At 41.6% G+C, this 20,362-nt stretch overlaps 1 protein-coding gene across 1 annotated transcript in view; it reads left to right on the forward strand.

The window, feature by feature from the left end:
- BRIP1 (BRCA1 interacting protein C-terminal helicase 1) overlaps positions 1–20,362 on the forward strand; it is a 47,412-nt gene that overhangs the window by 15,844 nt on the left and 11,206 nt on the right. The window contains exons 15-16 of the mRNA XM_039720963.1: positions 16,225–16,384; positions 16,695–16,816. Coding sequence (XP_039576897.1) covers positions 16,225–16,384; positions 16,695–16,816 — 282 coding nt within the window. The remainder of the gene's footprint in view (positions 1–16,224; positions 16,385–16,694; positions 16,817–20,362) is intronic.

Consider the following 20,362-nt stretch of genomic DNA (forward strand, 5'->3'; position numbering starts at 1 on the left):
ACAAATATTTATGAAAGTTTTGATGAGAATAGTAATGTGAATTGCAAGTACAGAGAGACTTTGTAATGACATTTAATAAAGGAGGAAAACAATTGCTGGCCAGCTCTGGAACCTTCCCCCCCTGCCCTTCTGCCTCACTGAAAGGTCACCCTGCACACGCTGAGTGTTCTGTTCTTTGGAGGAACACTCCTGAGCCCAGCAAAGTATTGATAAATAGAAATTGCAGACAATTGAAGGATGATATTTTAAAATCACATTGCCAATATTTTTCTATGGATGCCCTTTTTCTTCCTACTACTTTTATTCAGGATTGGGTTGCCTTTAAGTCTGAGATTAATATGTTGAAAATACAGAATAATGTAAGCACATTAATGCAGGGAAAACAAAGTATTCTTTCATCATCATAAAGAATATTTGCATTTCAAAAGTGATTTTCACAGGAAATTGCTGTCTCTCTTTAAAAAGCTGCAGCCTTCAAAGGAATTTTTCAAAACTGTCAAGATGTGATTAATACACATGGTCATGGACCTCACTATTATGATTTAAGCAGATTTTTTGATGGCTCAATCTGTTTTATGAATTGAATCTTCAACTTTGGAATAAGTGACAAATAAAGGGTTTTTTTTCCCCTGTCTGGAAGGCTGAGGACAATGCTTTGAATTTTAAGTACTTTCTGTCCAGGTAATTTGATGGGGCTGGAATTTAGTTTGGTGCCTACATTGGATTTCAGTTTGGAATTATTACCTGCAATGTGAATGGGGAAAAAAAAGAAATAGTAGAGAAATTCCCTTTATCTTAATCAGGTATTTGAGTAAATATATTTTTACCTGAGGAGTGGCTGTTTAAAAAATATGTATAGTAAATATATGGAGTTAATGCAGTGGAGGCAAATATGTGGATGGGCAAACAGCCCATGAGCTGTCAATGCCCACATTTGCCAGGTGTCTGTTATGAACAGCTGGGATGCTTCATGTGGGGGAATTCACAAACAACATGGAAATTTTTAATGTCATTGTTGGAGTTGTGGCACATTGACTTTTTAAAAAACCAGCTTGATCTTAGCATTCTCTAAATTCCAAAGCTCCATCATTTTTAAGGCTTCTAAAACTGGTGATACCATGCAGCAAAAATGCATTTATGTGAAAATCAGTAGCAACTCCAGCAAAAAACACTCTATAAAAGAGAATATCAGAAGGTGAAAAGATTGCCCAGAAATCTAAGATGCTTTTAAACAAGATTAAGATAAGGCCCATTAGGGCTCATGTTGCCAACCTGTCTGCATTAAGATGTATCTTGCCTGGTGCCTGCATCTTGGATGATTCATTCAATATGTGTCATATCAAAGTCAGGCTAGCCAGCAAGGAGAAAAATGCTAATGCTTCTAAATTTTAGTGCTAATCCATCATGATGAATTAACTGACCTTTCTTAGTAGGGTTTTTTTAACAAAAGAAGGTTTGGACAATGATGTTAATGTTGCTTTGGTTTGTTGTGTTCTCTGAGGCATTGGTGGTTAATTTGGATCTGCTGATTGAGGAGTCATCACTTGGAAGCAGGATTTTTACAGTTGTAGTTGAAAAGGGTTGCAGTGAGTGTTTTCAACAGGAAAACTTAGGAACTGATAACAATTCTCTGCTTGAAAACCTGAGCTCATTGCAGGGAGGTTGGACTGGATCTCATTTAAAGACTCCTTGCAACCTAAACTATTCAATGATCATGGAATAGTGGCACAATTAGCATAAATTAACATATAAATGATGCTGCACTGCACTGGCTCTTTTCCTTGAGAATTTTAGGGTAAGGTTATAGTGATGACACGCAGCAGCTTTTGCCACTTGCAAAAATAAATGCTGAATTTCACAGTTGAGCTTTTATTTGTCTCCTAAGTTCAGGAGCTGCTGGTTCAGAGCTGAGGCTCTGTCAGCCTCATCCCATTTTCCTGCTCTCTGGGCTGCTGATGTTTCCTGGAGTGGGAACAGCCAGGATTGGGTGAGAGCAAATCCCTTTGGGCTGGAACTCCTCTGCCCGTGTCAGGTATCCACCAAACCTGCACTGGAGTCTCAGCAGGTGTTGTTTGCCCTTGTGCTGACAAACCATCCTTGGCACCCTCCCACAGCTCCAGCCAGGCAGGAATTAACAATATTAATTAACTCTGAGCAGCGTGGAGCTGGTTTCAACAGACTGAGGGTGTTCAGGTTCAGAGGAATGATTTGGAATCAACAGGAGGGAGCTCAGTTTAACCTCTGGCTGTGTCCACGTGGATTTAAACCCTGGCCTGAGGTGAATGTGGCAGGCTGAGGGAGGAGATATCATTTCATGATTAATTCTCAGTGTCTGGCTCTTCTTCATTTCAGACAGAGCCTTTTCTTATTGAGATACATGAGACTGGTAGAAATTCTTGTTTTCAAGAAGTGTTTCAGTAACAGACAATGAATAGAACTCTGAAAAGACAATATTTTCATTTCTAAAACTTTCCTGAAACATGGGTTTGTAAATAAATTATAAGAAACCCATTTTTCCTGCCATCAATAAAACAAAGCAATGCTGCTTTCAGACAACTTTTACTTATTTAATAAATTACTTCAATAAATTTCCAAAGGATGGTAGTCTGTTTAGCCCAGCCTATTAAAAGCATTAAGATTTGAACACTGGCTGTTAAAATGAGTAAATGGCAATATCACAAAGTTAAACAAATGCCAAAAAACATTTTCCAGAGTACTGGGATTGTAACAATACCATTAATGAGGGCAAAGAGGTTTTAATGCAATTTGCACATTCTAAAGTTTCAAAAAGAGGTTTTGAGTTAGTGCATTATTAATGTTCTGAACATCTGGAACTATGTAAGAGCCACAGACATTGAGCAAGTGCAGGGTTTCCCCACTAGGTCTGATGCTGGCTGATTTCCTCCCCAGCCAAAAGCTTGTTTTTAGAAGTTTGAGACAGTAAAATGACAATATCCAGATAAGAGAGAAACATTCCACAGCCTCTTTTTGCTTGTATTATGTACTGAGGAATAATTGGAAACCATTAGGTTCGTGCTGTTAAAAGGTGAATTTGAAATTAAATAGGAAAATAGTTCTTTGCACCACAGATGGGGCTCTGAGGAATTATCTATGAAGTTCCATAAAAATGCTGAACTTTTTCTGTTGGGTGGATTTCTGTATGATATGCAGGGATAAATGCTTCATCAGGAGTAATAATCTCCTTGATGTTCCTGTTGACAGCTGTAGGAGGGCTTTGAAGAGCAGATTTACTCCTGTGTGTAAATATTTGCAGGGTGCAGGGGTCTGTTCGTGTCATTTATGGCAGAAATTTCTGCTTTCAAGTTATAGCAACATTAACTTTCTGCATAATTTTAGTGTTAGAGAATGTAATTGACACAGTTACAGCCTGAAAATGCTGCAGGAAAGAAGAATGTTTCAAGGTGTCATCCAATTTTAGGTGTTTTGACTGCAGCTAATGCCCAGCCTCCCTGGCATGGAAAGGAAGGTGCCTTTGAAGAGGTTTGGCATTTCAGGAGTAAGTTACAAAATAATTGTAAATTAATCATGATGCTGACTTTCTGCTCCCAAGGGAGAGGTTTTCTCTTTCTGCAGAAGCCTCATTTGTTTGAGCCAAACTGCTGCAGTGGAGCTGTGACAGAGAGAGAGACCCCAAACTGGAGAGGGCTTTGGGGACAGGAGCCTGGCAGCTTCTGCTCCAACTTCTGCCTCAAAGGAGAGCAGGGAGAGGGATGAAACAAGCCCTGAGGGGCACTCTGGGCTGAGCAGTGCCCTGCAAGTGCCAGGAGCTGTTTTGGTGCTCTCACACCACAGTGACCCTTTGGGTTTTTATTTCTCTTTGGAAGGAAAGACTCTTGCCAGGTTTAAATCTGCTCCTTTGTCCTTCCTCTGATGGAAATCTTGGGGAAGTGATTTCTGTCTGATGGGCCATGATTTGGGGAAATTGAGCTCTAAAAAAAGCTGAATTCTAATGGCTCCCAAATTATTCATTTCAACTTTTGCACCTAATAATTGTAGATAGAATTTCATTTTACTTGTCCATATTATTTCTTCCTTGCTTGTTTTTTGCTCTTCCCCTGCAGTGGTAGTTTTCCTTTTGAACTTTATCTCAGCTTCTTTGTTTTATGGGGGTTTTTGTTCCCATTAATCATATACAGTATCTACTTTCACTTGAATTCTCTATTTTCCATCATTTCAATATCAGTCATATAAACTGTCTAGCTCTTGAGGCTCTCACAGTCATCCAAAAATACAATTAGCTGAGGTGCCTTCTGAGAGCTCCAAGAGCTCTGTAAATCTTTATGTGACTCCTGAAGTCTACAGTTTGCTTTTCCCATTGACTTGGGCATAGAAATGTCTGTAAAAATCCCTGGGTGAGAGGGAAGATTTTAACCATTCCCTCACTACACTTTGCTCTGCTTTGGGCACTGTTGAGAAATTGCTTCAAATAGAAAAAAACAGGAGCAGAAGGAATGATAAACTCCATACCAAAATAACTGCAATGAGAGTTTTTGTATACCCAGGTATATAATATTTATCTTCCATGCCATCAGTTCAATCCAGCTGTGCCAAATTAAATTTGCAGCTGGAGCTGGCAGTTCCCACCCTGGCAGGATCATTTCTTGGGGAAGCACAGAGGCTGCAGCAAACTCCCAGCCAGAATAGGCTGGGCTCTGCAGGGGAATCACTGAGGTGTTGGCTACTTGGAGCTCTCCTAAACTCTAATCATTTATTAGAAGGTTTTAATTTAGAATTTTTTGACCTTGAGTTGTCTGAGTTTTGTTATTTTTGGTGGTTGTTTTTTCCCCATTGCTTGGTTACCAACAGCAGGCCAAGATAAAATTTTGTCTTCAGAGATGGTAACTGACAATCTGGATAATTGCAAAATGTGTTTTCCTCCTTAAATAGTATGACAGGGTTAGGGAGGTACACAGCAGTTAGGGGGTGATTTTCCTGATTTCTGGGGAATTGGAGACAAGCCAAATGTTCGAGATGCTTTGAGACCTTAGAGGAGCTGCTCTGGGAGCCTGTGCTGGGTGAGCAGGCTCTTCCCCCCTTCCCTCTGACTGTTCTTGTGCTGCTCTCTGCATCTCCTGAGCAAAGCAAAAGTTTTTATCCTTTTTATTCATTTTTTTCCTAGTTAGTTTCCAGGTGGCTTTGTGAACTGTGGTGGCTCCTCAGGAGGTCAGAGAAGTGTCAGAGACAGCTCAAGGGAAGAGATGATGTTGCACATTCCAAGATTATTCTTTTTTTTTTGTTTGTTTTCAGTCTCAGGGATGAAACATTTTCTTGTTTCTGGTTTTTTTTTTTAATACGTTTTCCAGTGGTTGACTGTAATTGGAGAATCTATAAAGATCCTTTGGAAATCCTGATTTTTTCACTGTGGCTGATGTTCTGAAGCTGTTGGTGTGAGGTTGCAGCATCCTGAACTGCCTCTGTCTGACTGTGAATTAACCAAGCAACTGGAGGGGCACTCAGGTGAATATTCTGGGTGACTGGAAATGTGGGTGAGGTGATACGAAAGGAATGCCCTGTTGTGGCTCCTGGTGCTGTGCAGAGCCTCAGCAGCTCTGGCCTTGGAGCTGGCTGCTCTCCCTGCCATGGGACCCTTTCCCTCTGTCCCTCCTTGTTCTGGAACATTCTCCTCACCCCAGAGGAAATTCCCACGCGTGCCTTGGGTCCCACATGCTCTCTCTGAATTCCACCCTGCAGAGAATGAACAAACACACTGCTCAGGACTTGCTGAGCTGCTGTGGTCACCAGCAAGGGCTGTGCAATAATTCAGGTGCCCTGTGGCACTTGCTTTTTACACAGAGCAGCTCCTTGCTGCTGGTGCTGCTCGTCACACAAAGCCCGATCCGGAGCGACAGTCGTGGCAGATTATTGGATATTGTGTCTAAAAAAATTATCTGCCATGCTGGCAGATGAGTGTTTGGCCTGTGAATTTCACACCCTGAGAGTTGGGCAGTTTAATATTTTATTGCACTGTTCATTTAAATACCCTGAGCAGACAGCATCAGGAAAAGAAACGAAAAATCTATTATTGTTTCTCACTTCTGAGCACTGACTTGTCAAAGTGCTGCAAGCTGAATTGTTGTAGCTCGTTAACACATGCTCCAATTTCCCTTGTAATTAACACTTGCTGCTTGCATATTTTTCCTCTCATTTATGTAGGAACTGCATTGAAAATGAGTTTTCACAGTCAAGAAGTTTGCACTCTGAATGATGGAGTCCTGACAGTAAATAACAGAGTGAACATGTCTTTTTCCTCAGGAGGTTTCAATAAAAGGGAAGGAGAGCAGTTGTGAACAGGGAATAATATCCACAAGCACATCATTCTTGAGAAGGTGTATCCTGCCCAGCTTATTCCAACATGAGTGTTCTGAACTTTACAACCTGCAGAGTTGGTGCTCCCTTTCCATGTCTGTGGAAGATTCAGTGCCTGATGTGACTTCTTCACGTGTGAAAAACCCAGATATGAGAGAAAAGAACTGGGAAGGATTTATTTAGGGAGCATGTTCTGCATCAGCAGTGTAACAGCTCATACAAGTCTGAATATTACTGTATTGAAAGGAGTACTTGGGCTATTTTAAATTCAGAGAAATTTGACATCATTGGGAGGTCTGGGAGCCAACAACTCATGTCTTAGAAAATTAGAAAAATCATAACTCAGTTTTACCTTCTGAAAGGGTAAGCAAGCTCCTGTGTGATAACATTTAATTAGTGAGTGATGTATTCTAAAGAGTATTCATTGCACTTTGATTAATTTTACAGCACAGTAATGGACTAATTTTTAGCAAAAATATTTCAAAACAACTTGCAGTGTGCTACAGTGAAAACTTCATTTTCAGCTTTTGCTGCCAATTTTTTGGCAAAAAAAATTTGTAAAATTATTTTCCTAAGAATCAGAAAAGTCTTTATTATTTCTTATTTCTTTCCTTCTAGTTTTTTCTTTTAGGGGGACAGGACCGTTAGGTGAGAAATTATTTTCCTAAGAATCAGAAAAGTCTTTATTATTTGTTATTTTTTTCCTTCTGTTTTTTTCTTTTAGGGGGACAGAAAGGAAGGAGGGAGAAGGGAACTTGGAAGCAATACTTGGCTCATTTATGTATTTATTTAGAATTGTCTGATAGATGTGGTGCAGGCACATGAAGCTCTTGCTGCTGTGCTTGGGAAGGGAGCAGAGGCAGCTCGGAGCTGTCACCTGCCAGGCTGGGCAGGGTCCCCTGCCAGGAGCTGCTGGTGCCAGGCTGGCCCCGTGCCCGGCCTCAGCTGCTCCTGCCTTGGCTCAGTTCTCCCCGGGCTTCTGTGCCACTAACACAACCTGGGCTTATTTTTTCCCTTTATTCTGAAAAAACAAAGAGGTCAGAGATGACTGAGCTTGGCTTCTGGCTGGGGAAGAGCAGCAGTGGAGGTGCTGACTTCATCCGTGGCCAGTTCATCCTTTTTATTCCAGACCAGAATTTAAACAATCCTTTTAAAAATCTTTTTTTTTTTCTGGAGAGGTCTCTGTGCATGGAGGGTTTTCCCTCGCTGGGATGGGAAGGTGCAGTGATAGCCTAGGGTGGATGTACAAGCAGTTCCTGAACACAGAATTTGTTGTCTTGGTTCATTTTAAAACCACAAAAGAAACCCTGGTTTGAACCAGGCTGTTCCTAACCAGCTGCCACAGAGCTCAAACACTGAACAAAAACTCTCCAGCTTCTTTGGGGGGCAAACATGTTGGGTTTTGGGGAGAAAATGTCTCTAAAAAAGCTTCTTTAGCTGCAGAAGCAACATATTAACAGTGTTATTTTAGAGTCTTTGGCGTGCAAAACATTTCATTTTTCATTACTGTTGTCGCCGTTCACGTGTTCCATTATTTAAGGGGGTTATTGAAAAATTGATGGAATGTTGGGACCAGAGAGACATCCCGTGGCTGCAGTGTTGATTTATGGCACATGGAACACACTTCAGTGCTTCAGGTTCCTGCTGCTGAGCACCACTTTGTCACTGTCCCCAAAGAAAAACGCTGCCAGTGCAATCCCCGTGCTGCCCCCGGGCTGAGTGGTGCATACTTTGCCTGTGAAAATGATGATGAATTATTCACCTTCTATTGTGCTGCAGTGTGCACATGGTGATCAGAGCCTTGTTCATAATACAGAGGTTTTCTCTGTGGTCAGGGCTTAGCTGAGTTGCACAGTAGCTTCATCTCTTTCATTTCTTCCTTTTATTTTTTATTTCCCCTGCAGTGTCTGTGTGGATGAGCACAGATTTTACCCCACGTTTCCCACCATATGTGGGGATCTCAACACCATTCTTGGTCCTAAATATTTGGGTTTATTTCATGTTTGTTAAAAATTCTCCTGGAGAAAATAAGTATGATACTTCTCCATTTGAAAAATCACCTTTTCCAGGGAAAGTCTTGAAAATCCCACCTCCATGATTTAAAGTTTTATCCTTCAAACTCATTTTCTGCTGTGAAGAAACAGATTAAGAGACAAATCTGAAATAGCAGAGTGCTGTAGCTTTCCAGTCCAGGGCAGCTTTTCCCCAGAGGTGCTGAGGACAGATTCCCTGACCACCTGTTGGGACAGCTCAGTGTCTGATCTTCCTTCAGAGCTCTGGGAGAAATGTAAAATATCAGAAGAAATGTGTGCCATGGCTCCACGTCCCTGCACAGCCCCTTGGATTAATAATTGAATTTTTTTTAGTGTTTTCTATTTTGCTCTTATGGAGCATTTCTGTGACTCTTTGGGAAGGGGAATGAGGCAGGAATTCACCTGGAATTAGCACTGAGGGAACCAGGCAGGTTCAAAATCCTGCTCTGCATTGCTGGGTGATGCCCCTGGTGCAACAAATGGGAAATGTGCAGCTGGAGCCCCTCCTTAATGAGTAACATCCTAGTGTGGTCTGTTTCCACTAAAATGCTGCATTAAATCCATTTATTTTTGGTCCATAAAGACAAGATTTCCCTGTGTATGTGTATCTATATAGATATTTAATATTTCTCTCCAGTTTCCTATTAACAGTGGGAATTTAAAGCTCTATTTTGAAAATAAATTTTACTTCAAAAATGAAATATTTTGGCACAGATAAATTTCATTCTCTTGAAATTGAATCTGTTAGAAGCTGAGAAAATGAAATTTGAAGTTTAAAATACCTTTTTTTTAGTGAAAAAATATATATTTTGCATTGGCTCAGTCATTCAAATGAATGAATTTTAAATACCTTTTCCTGTGTGAAAACCCTCCCATAAACATGAGGAGGGGCTGTGAATCAGTTTCTTGCTTAACCTTTCATGAAAATCTAATTGAGTGCAAACAACTGCTTTCAATAATTCAATGGCCTCAGTTATTCTTGGCTGCTGGAGTCCCAGCCCAGAGCAGTGCAAGTGTCTGGGTGTTGAGCAAAACTGAGGCTTTTCTCTATTTTTTTGGTGAAAAATATCATTCAAATGACTTTTTCAAAAGTGTGTGGGGTGATTAAGAAGAAGAAGAGGTGAAATGTAAATTATTTCTGCCAGCTGGGTAAATGACTTGTGGCCCAGAGGTGGATGAATATTCTTCTAGTCCTTCTCCAAGTGTGGAAAATTTTGGTGATTTTGATAAGTGTGGTTGGGTTTCTTTGCTTGCTTTGTTTTCTTTCGTTGCTCTTGTTGAGGGACATTTTGCTTTTCATGGTTCTGTTTGGAACAGCACCTAGAACTGTTAAAAAGTCATTTCAGAGCTTGGGGTAATGCACATAGAGTTTATTGGTTAGTTAGCCCAAATATTTTCCCTCCTGTTTTTGGAAGGAAACTCAATTTTCCTTTCACAGCAATCCTTCCAGGCAGTTTGTCCTTGTCCCTTCAATCTTGTATTCCCATTTCATTCCTGTTTATTCCCATTTCATTCCTGTTTCCTTTCTGTTCACTTTTAACCTCTAAGGCCCTTTTTTGTTGTTGTTTTGGGGTTGGTTTGTTTGTCTTTTAACTAAAGGTGAAAATGGAATAAATTAGTGATCCTGTGACCCCACATTGGTAAACTCTTTGTAAATTCTTCTTTTTTTCCCCAAAATGAAGAGTTCCAATATTCCTGGAGCTCAGTTGCCTGTAGGATTCTGGGTCATTTGGTACCAAGTTTTGGCAAAGTTTTTAGTTCAAGAACTCTCAAACAACTTCTGCTAATTCTCTACTTTTCCAAACCATCTTAATCCTTGAAAAAATTAATTTATTTGGAACCTGTAATACCAAAAAAAGTGGGTGAAGTGTGGCCAGATCCACTCTCCAGGTATTTAAGTTGAAATAACAGGAATTTAAGGCCACTTTGTTTAAGCAATGCCTTGATTTAATGTCTCAATATGTTTTGGGATTATCACTGACATAGGGACAGTCCCATCCTTTCATAATGGGAGTAGAACACTGATCCAGGTGATTCTCCTGGGACCAGAGGGGTTGGAACACAAACTTCCAGCTGGAGAAAGCAGCTGACTCAGCAGATCTGCTCCTGCAAGGTTGAAAGGGAACTCTGGAACCAGAGCCAGAGGAAAACCCCTGGGCCTTGGGACCAGCACAGGACTGCTCCAGTGAAATGATGATGTCCTCCATCTACCAGCTTCAGTTTGCAGAAGGAACCTGGCAGAGTGGATGAGTTTTTTTAAGTTTTATATTTTTTTGCACTGAAAGGAAGAGGGCAGGCAGCTGATGCAGGTGGAGGCTGGGTTCTTCTGTGGTACAAAACAACCTGGGCTTGGTTCTTTTGCAGGCAGCCCAAATGGTGGGAAACATTTTGTAGCAAAGCAAGGGAAGTGCATTTCTTCTTGGCAGTCTCTCTGAATTTAAGGGTTTTCAGAGTTTAAAAAAAGCCTCTTTGTTTGGCTGTGCCACCTTTTGTTTTCTGAGCAGATACAAACAGAGCAATGGTTGGAGCAGCACTGGGGTCTGTGGGGCACTCTCCATGGTGGGGGGTGTAGTATGGCATTTCATATTCTTCACATGGGGGGATGAGAGCCCTGTTGGGTGCCAGGGCTCCCCTTTGGGGTGCCAGGGCTCTCCCTGGGGTGCCAGGCTCCATCTGCCAGCCCCCTTCCATTCCCCCTGGATCAGAGCCCCCTGTTCTCCCTGGCTGGGCCAGCCCAGCCCCTGCTGCCCAGCTCGTGCTGCCCAGCCCCTGCTGCCCAGCCCCTGCTGCCCAGCCCCTGCTGCCCAGCCCCTGCTGCCCAGCCCCTGCTGCCCAGCCCCTGCTGCCCAGCTCGTGCTGCCCAGCTCGTGCTGCCCAGCTCGTGCTGCCCAGCCCCTGCTGCCTCCTCTGCAGGTTTGTGCTGCCTGCCTGCAGAACTTCTCTTTGACCCTTCAAACCCGTTTCCAGCCCACTGGAGACACACTTTGATTTGGAGCAGTGCTTATTCACAGAGAAAATCCTGGGAGCAAACACGGGGAAAGGCTTTTAGATCAATGCTGCTCCTTGGGGAGCTCAGACTTTTTGCGCTGACAGTGGTGCCAATACTGTGATTTTTATTAAGAAAAACCTAATGGCTCTTCCCTTTCTCCCCTCCACCTACCTGAATATTTGAATACAAATGAAAAGTGCAACTTCATATCATTACAAAAAAAGTAAAGTTTGAAGGAGTGGGGTTATTTTAGGGTATAATGGCAGATTTTTAAGAAGGGTTACAAGATGTTTGTGGAAGTTCTGTTCACCTTAAAGTAACTTTTCTCCAGACAGCTTGTAGTTTTACAGGTGCACAAAGACACAATGCAATGATAATTCTTTTTAAATAGTTAAGAGTTGTTGAACTCCCCAGTAAAGTCAGAGCTGTTTTACTCTGCTCTCAGGTGCTCCTTAGGTCATTATCCTCTTTGTCCTGTACTGCTCTGGAGCATCCTTGGATATTTTTGGGTGTCTTGTTTCTTCCCCAAGCACTTTTGATTATTGCTGTGATACCTTTTTTTCTCTGCTGACAAGGTGTGATCTATTCATGACATGAATCAATGCTAAAATATTTAAGGAATATTTTATGTAAAGAAATTAGCAGGAGAAGAGTTAAATAAGCCAGAATTTTCTGTTAGACCTCCTCTTTCTCAGCTATCTTCTACTGCACACCTCCCTGCCAGGAGGTGATGGATCCTGCAGGAAAAGCACATCCCAGCAACCTGAAATTAACTCCCAAGTTCAGTTTGATCCAATGGTGGAAATCACAATCAACTTGCCTGAGGGTGAAATACATTAAACAAATCTCTGGCTTTGCCTCATGACCTGGGAGCCCCCTCATGTGATTTTTGGCACTGTATAAAACAAAGCAGCAAAGGGAAAGGGGCAAACTGGGAGCAAACAGGGGGAAAGGCTTTTAGATCAATGCTGCTCCTTGGGGAGCTCAGACTTTTTGCACTGACAGTGGTGCCAATACTGTGATTTTTATTAAGAAAAACCTAATGGCTCTTCCCTTTCTCCCCTCCACCTACCTGAATATTTGAATAAAAATGAAAAGTGCAACTTCATATCATTACAAAAAAAGCAAAGTTTGAAGGAGTGGGGTTATTTTAGGGTATAATGGCAGATTTTTAAGAAGGGTTACAAGATGTTTGTGGAAGTTCTGTTCACCTTAAAGTAACTTTTCTCCAGACAGCTTGTAGTTTTACAGGTGCACAAAGACACAATGCAATGATAATTCTTTTTAAATAGTTAAGAGTTGTTGAACTCCCCAGTAAAGTCAGAGCTGTTTTACTCTGCTCTCAGGTGCTCCTTAGGTCATTATCCTCTTTGTCCTGTACTGCTCTGGAGCATCCTTGGATATTTTTGGGTGTCTTGTTTCTTCCCCAAGCACTTTTGATTATTGCTGTGATACCTTTTTTTCTCTGCTGACAAGGTGTGATCTATTCATGACATGAATCAATGCTAAAATATTTAAGGAATATTTTATGTAAAGAAATTAGCAGGAGAAGAGTTAAATAAGCCAGAATTTTCTGTTAGACCTCCTCTTTCTCAGCTATCTTCTACTGCACACCTCCCTGCCAGGAGGTGATGGATCCTGCAGGAAAAGCACATCCCAGCAACCTGAAATTAACTCCCAAGTTCAGTTTGATCCAATGGTGGAAATCACAATCAACTTGCCTGAGGGTGAAATACATTAAACAAATCTCTGGCTTTGCCTCATGACCTGGGAGCCCCCTCATGTGATTTTTGGCACTGTATAAAACAAAGCAGCAAAGGGAAAGGGGCAAAGCTGCTCCTTTGTGGGCACAATGGAAGGAAAAAACAGCTCCCCCCATCCCCAGACTTCCAGAACACTCCAAAAACTTGGGGGGTTTGGCCTTGGAGTGCAGCACAATGGAAGGAAGAAACAGCTCCCCCCATCCCCAGACTTCCAGAACACTCCAAAAACTGCTCAAAAAGCAATGCTGGCAGGGAGGGATGGCAGAGCTGCACACTGAGCCCCAGGTTTTCATGGCTCATAGCTTACAGGTGTCTTGAAATTGCAGAAAGGAGTAAAAGGGAAAAGCTATCCCAGTAACCATCCCTCAGTGCATGGGGAGATGACAGATTCTTTCTAACAGGATTTTCTGCTCTCTTGGAGGAAGACCATTTGTTAATAAACCATTTGAGAATCCATTTTTAAGGGATTTAATAAAATATACACAGGCTGCCTTCCAGTGCAGGAACTATTATTCCCTTGGGTGGGAGGAGTGACGGGCTGGGGGCATTAATGGTTCCTTCCTGTGATTGCTGGCATCAGATCTTGCTCCCATTTGCACTTTTCCAACCCAAAGTGAAATAATTTTTTATGAGAAACCCGCACTTGGTTCCTGGCTCTTCTGAGGCATGTGTGTGTTCTATATTTTATTTATTTGTATTCAGTCAGCTCCATAATTCTTGTTGTTTTAGTGTCTGTCCATGCCATGGGTCCTGTGTTTTTGTGGATACAGGGAAAGTTTCCATATCTAACAAACTCCATTAATGGAAGAGGTAATAGCTGTTGTGTGAATGAAATGAATTGTTCCATTCTTGCCAAAGATTTCATTAATAATTCCCATATTTCCATCAAAATCACAGATTTTTGTTGTGATGGTTGCTGTCAATGGAACAAGAAAGCTCAAGCCTGGTCCAAGAGAGACTTTGCTGGAGGGGCTGGGGAGGCCACAAAAAGATCTTTTCTTGAGAATTTGGATAAAGGTTTTCTCCTGCCATCTTTGCAGTTCTGAATATAAATTTTACTTCTTTCAAATATGAGAGAAATACAGTGGAATTGAGGGATTAAGGACTTTTTGTGAGGAATCTTGCCCTTCTGGCAAGAACACTTCCTAGGGCTGTGTTGGTGAGAAATACCATGGGGGGACTGGACAAGAGCAGAGGAGAAAATCAGGTTGGGTGACCCTAGGAAGTCAAGGGCTGGATGGTTTATGAATGTAAAAGTGAAATTGAGCTCCACCCAATGTTCTCTCTACCCTTGGCATGCCTGGCAGTGCCAGGAGCTCAGCAGGGAGGGCTGAGTGGGCCCAGGCAGCCCCAGCTGCACAGGAGCAGCAGTGAAATGTGGAAGTTAATGGTGTTACAGTCCCTGGCAGACCCCAAATGGATGGACTCAGAGCTGCAATGTGTTTGAATCTGTGCTTTCCCAGCAGTATCTCCACATCACATCCAAGAACTGAGGCTGCAGTGGCAGGCTGGCATGGCAAGATGGACACTCATTGCTCAGTCACAGGATTAGGACCTTTCTAGAAAAGGAGATTACAGACAGGATGCTGCCAGGAAATGACAGAGCTGGGAGGGAAGGGGACAGACAGGAGGACAGACACGTTTAGCAGAGACGATTTATTCTGCAGTTACAGCTGTTTGTGGGGGAAACTGTTCCTACTACTCATCACTTACTCTCTCTGTGCTTGCTTGCTAGTGGTGTCACATCAGTAGTAAAGCAAGAGTAATTCCCTGAGCAGAGGCTGGGACAAAACAGGGAAAATGTGAAATAACAGCATTTGTCCCCTCTTGCGAGGAACCCATCCAACTTCTTCATCTCAGAGAATGAGTTCAGATCTTTAATGTGAGGACATGAAAAATGCAAAGGGCCTTGTAACCAGTTTCCTATAAATTCTCAAATGTGACAACAATTGGTTGTCATTAGTTCTGCTTCACTGTAGCACTTAGACTGTGGATTTGGCCATGGGACAGATGATTTTTGTAACACTCACCCATTCAGGGTGCTGGGATCTTGGCTGCAGTGCACTGGAACAAGTGGGCTGCACTGGAGGGATGCTGTGGCTTTTGGAGGAATGAAGCAGGGCAAGTGCAGCTTCCAGATGGAGCAGTTTGTGTAGCCTGCAGCAAAATGTGCAAAAGTCTTCAGCAGGGAGTGGAGGGAAGTGCAGCCACAGGGAGAGCACAGATTCCTGCAGAGTCTGAGTTGAAATCTCATCTGTGAGCTGCTCAGAGCCAGCAGCACACCAAAGATCACTGAGCAGCCAAAGGGTGAAATAAAGGATTTCATTCTGTCCATTGACCCAGAGCTCCCTGGCTCACCCTGGAATTGTTTGCCTTGCCCCTCTCTCAAGGGCAGCACTGTGCAGCTCAAGGAGAAACTTCTTTGCTCCTTGACTTGATGAAATTCAGTGTAGAATTGATGCATTTGCAAAGGGACCCCAACCCAGCTGAGTTCAGGTTCTGTGCTGATTTTAAACTCTGATTTCTGTAAAGCAGCATTTTCAATATTTGCATTAAAAATGGGACGAGTTTATTTGAACATGTTCTGACTTGGAGTGAAATGTGCCCAGTTCAGAATTTGGGAGGTGTAACAAAGCTGAGGGGCTCTTCAAGAACAGAGGCTGGTAAATCCTACATCAATACTCCCTCTCCCAACTTCTCTATGTGAATTTTCAAGTATTGAAATGTTCTGGAAATTCAAGATATAAAGCCTTGTTTCAAATTAATTTGGAATTTGTTTCTGATCTCGCTTAGTAATCAGAAAAACAGATAACTTCCATTTTTTTTGGATGACATGCCTCTACTTGAGGAATACCATAAGATGCTCTTTAATGGCCACTGTCATAGATTTAGGGAGTTTTGCTGAGACAACTCAAAAATCTTCATAATTTCTAATTAACAAAAGAAGTGCCCCCCACTGTTTCCCAAGTGCTGCCCACTGAGGTTCTGTGCATGGTAGGAAAACTTGCATTTACAAATACAAAAACTGGATAATGTAACTTCACTAAAAGAAATGGTTTTGTGTGCTTTATTTGAGCAGTTCAGGTGATGGATTTTTTCTGTTGGTTTTCAGATGCTGGACAAGTTAAAGGATCGTTGGATGCACACTGGCCTGTGGAGGAAGCTGGAGGATGTTAAAACAGTCATTGCAGAGCCCCAGGGGGGGGCCAAGAGTGACTTTGATGAGCTGCTGAAGATCTACTATGATGCAATCAAATGTAAAGGAGAAAAAGGTACATTTTTCATTCAAAATAGTTGATGCAGACTCTTCAAGTAAAATTCAAGGTCTAACATTCTACATTTTGTTGTAGATACACATTGTTCTTGCATAATTAATTCTCCCTGCATTACATAAAAATTATTTTGCTGTTTGCTGGTCAAAATCAGAATATTATTGATCCAAGTGGAGTTAATCTCATCCCTCTGTTTTTACAGCCACTCACCCTCTCAGCCAGTGAATTATCCCATATTTCAGAGGTTTTGGTGCAGGTTTCTCCTGATGCCCAGCTCCTCCTGGCATGCTCAGTGTTGCTGTGTTTGCAGATGGGGCTCTCCTGGTGGCTGTGTGCAGAGGGAAGGTCAGTGAGGGGCTGGATTTCTGTGACGAGAACGCCAGGGCAGTGGTGACCATCGGGATCCCCTTCCCAAACGTCAGGGACCTGCAGGTAGGACACGCTCCAGGGCTGGCTGCATTTGTGTGTCATCTTCAAAACACGAAATGTGCACAAAATGGACTTTTCTGTCATCTTCAAAACACTAAATACGCAAAAAATGGATTTTTGTGTCATCTTCAAAACACTAAATACGCAAAAAATGGGTTTTTGTGTCATCTTCAAAACACTAAATACGCAAAAAATGGACTTGTGTGTCATCTTCAAAACACTAAATATGCAAAAAATGGACTTTTCTGTCATCTTCAAAACACTAAATATGTAAAAAATGGATTTTTGTGTCATCTTCAAAACACTATGCACAAAATAGATTTTTATGACAGTTTTAAAACACAAAATATGCACAAAATAGATTTTTATGTCAGCTTTAAAACTAAGCACAAAATGCCTTTTCTCTCTGTTCACCTTTGAACTTCTCTCCATCCCATTTGAATTCTTTGAGTGACCTTGCACAGGTAAGAGGTGGAGCACTGCTTTAAATAATGCAAGTTATTGCAGAAAATAAAAACTTTTAATACTGCTTTTTTAAATACAAATACTGCTTTAAATAAGGCAGATTATTGCAGAAAACAGGTGGGAAGATAAGGATTATGTTAAATTATGTTATTATTTTACAATATAACTGTGTATGTGCCACTGCTTGCACCATCTCACCTCTCTAATCCCATTGCCTTCTTCTGTGTAATTATTTGTCTCACTTCAGCACAGAGTGGAACTGGAAACTTTTTCCAAGCTTGTGCTGCTTTATTAGCTTGCAGTTTTGACCATGAATTTATGACACAACATAAACTCCTCCTGGATACTGAGGACAGTTAAATTATGTTATTATATTACAATATAACTGTGCATGTGCCACTGCTTGCACCATCTCACCTCTCTAATCCCATTGCCTTCTTCTGTGTAATTATTTGTCTCACTTCAGCACAGAGTGGAACTGGAAACTTTTTCCAAGCTTGTGCTGCTTTATTAGCTTGCAGTTTTGACCATGAATTTATGACACAACATAAACTCTTCCTGGATACTGAGGACAGCACTATTTGGAATATTCAAGCTTCGTGTAACTTCAGGCAAAAACTTGTAAGGCCCTTGTAAAAATAGCATTTGGAAATGGCTGCAGTGAAATAAATCTGAAAGTATTTGTGTTTTTCAGGAGGTGGTGAAAGCAGCATCCTGTTGCACTGCTGTGTAATTGCCCACCTCAACACTTCCTTCCTTCTGACTTGAGCAGGGCTTGTCTGACAGAGATGATGTTCCATTAGAGCAGAGCTGAAAGGAAAAGAAAGCCAATAAATATAGAAAAGTGTTTTTCTAGGCTTTCTGCTTACTGAAAAAAAGGTTTATTATTGGGTGGTTTGTAATGCCACTTCTTTCCAGGGGTCTGTGCCACTGAGGTGCTGCCAGGCCCTGGCACTGCCCTGTCCTGTGTGCTCCTTTGAGAGCTTTGGGGGCCAAGAAACAAAGTGAAGGACCACAGAATAAATAAATACCAGGAGCAGCTGGGTCCTGGTTCTCACTCATGCCAAATCAAACAAGAAAATCATAGGTTTGCACTTGAAAGGCCAAACAGACTCAGCTTTGGTTTGAGAGATGTGTTCTGAGCTTAAGTGAACAAGCAAAGGCTTCTTTGTTGTCTGCAGCATGTGCCCCATTCCAGCCTTGCTGGGAAAAACCACATCCTACAAGGGCCAGGGAGGCTGTGTTAGTGCAGCTCTCCAGTGTCTGCAGAATTCCTTGGAGCTCTTACTCAGCCACAACATTCTTTGTCCTCCTGAAATATAATGCACTCCACTGTAGTGTAAAAATTCACATTTCAGGAGTGCTCAGGCTCCTTTCTGGAGTCAGAAATGCTGGTTTTTAGGGGCATGTGCTGGCAAGGTATTTAGGAAATCCTTTGTTGTATGGCTGGAACTTAATTAATGCCAAATGATTTCAATGGGTTTGGGTCCTAAGTGATACAAAATTAGGTTGAAAATAATGTGTTATGGGTGCATTATCTTCACAGTGGATTATGGTTTGATTTTACCTTGAGGTCAACCAAATATTTCAAACAACAGGATCACAGGCACTACAGCCCATTTCTGATAACTATATTTTAGAAATCAGAGTTCTGTTGAACTATTTTTTAAAATTAGACTGAAGAAAACCTCTAAATTTTTCAGTAGGGCTAGAAACAGAAGCTGCCAAATTGCAAACAGCCCAAGGTCTGAGTGTGTGTTCAGAGCTGGGAATGCCCAGAGCTCTGCAGTGATCAATTCTGGATGAGAGAAGGGCAGGCCCCAGTCTCTCAGCATGAATCTGCACAGCTCCTTGCAGGATGCCTGAGGAAATGGCTTTTATTTTAATTGTCTTTAGATTGGCCAGGGTTTTATTTTGCTCACGGCTTTAGGGTTATCAGATCCCAAAAAATTCTGGATTAATGCTCATTTTTTTTTACCAGCTGAGTTGCAAGAAGGAGGAAGTGAAGGATGGTCACTTTGAAGAAGGTTTATTAATAATTTCTTCCAAATAGAAAAGAAATTTGGAAGATTAAACATCTTTTTCAGCTTAGGAAAGGAATTGAAATTCCCAAATTAAACAGTTACATTTAGAGAATAGTTACACACCATTTGGTTGGTGTTTCTTTGGATTTTGTAGCAGAAAGCTGGGTAAGGCCTGGAACTAATGGGGAGGACCTTGAGTTTTCAGCAGACATAAAATTCACACCACAGTGGCACAGGCCAGGCTGGGCTTGGACAGAAAATGGTGCATCTGTGGCTCTCACACAGCAGTAGGTGCTCAGAGAGGTACCAGAGGAGCAAACTGATAAGGTGATTGATAATGGCAATCCTTTAAAAATAGGAAATGCAAGTGATTAACAATTCCCTTGGAACAGCCATGAATTACATGCTTCTGGGATTGGTTTAAATCACTAAAAAGTGCTGGGCTTCTACCTGAAAAAACATTTGAATGTCTGCTTTTTGGGTTAATAAAAGTCCTCTTAAGCCTCAATTGCACAACCCCTTACTCCTGCCCAGAGCTTTGACTTGTGTGAGTAATCCCTTTAATGCTCAGGGCTGTGGGACTGCACCTTTGGAGAGCAATATTTTACCTTGGCAGCTTGATGTTGGCTCATCTCCACTAATAGGACTTGTCTGTGATCAACCTGCTTTCTAAATATGTTTTATGATTTGTAACTTGATTGAGCTGGAGTATTAGAGAACATAAATAATGTGACAGCAAGAGATGGATAATCCCACAGAAGTGTTATCTGATGCTAACATACTGCTAATTAACTTCCCTTAGATATTTTGAAGTGTAGCATTTTGGATCCAGACATCAATCTTGGGCAAGAGACTCATTGTCAAGTGTGATGAATAATATCCAATTTTAGTTTTTCCATATGTTTGTGCTAAGTACATGCCCCAAATCCTGGTATTAAGTGGCAAACATTTGAATTCCTTAAGTAGCTCTGTGCTTTTCTAAGTTACAGTTATTTCTGTGGAGGCTTTAAAGATAATAATTTAGTTTCACTTCAACATTTTTAAGCATATTGTATCTTAG

The sequence above is a fragment of the Passer montanus genome, unplaced genomic scaffold (assembly GCF_014805655.1).
Source record: "Passer montanus isolate IOZ18808 unplaced genomic scaffold, ASM1480565v1 scaffold44, whole genome shotgun sequence".
Classification (NCBI taxonomy): Eukaryota; Metazoa; Chordata; class Aves; order Passeriformes; family Passeridae; genus Passer; species Passer montanus.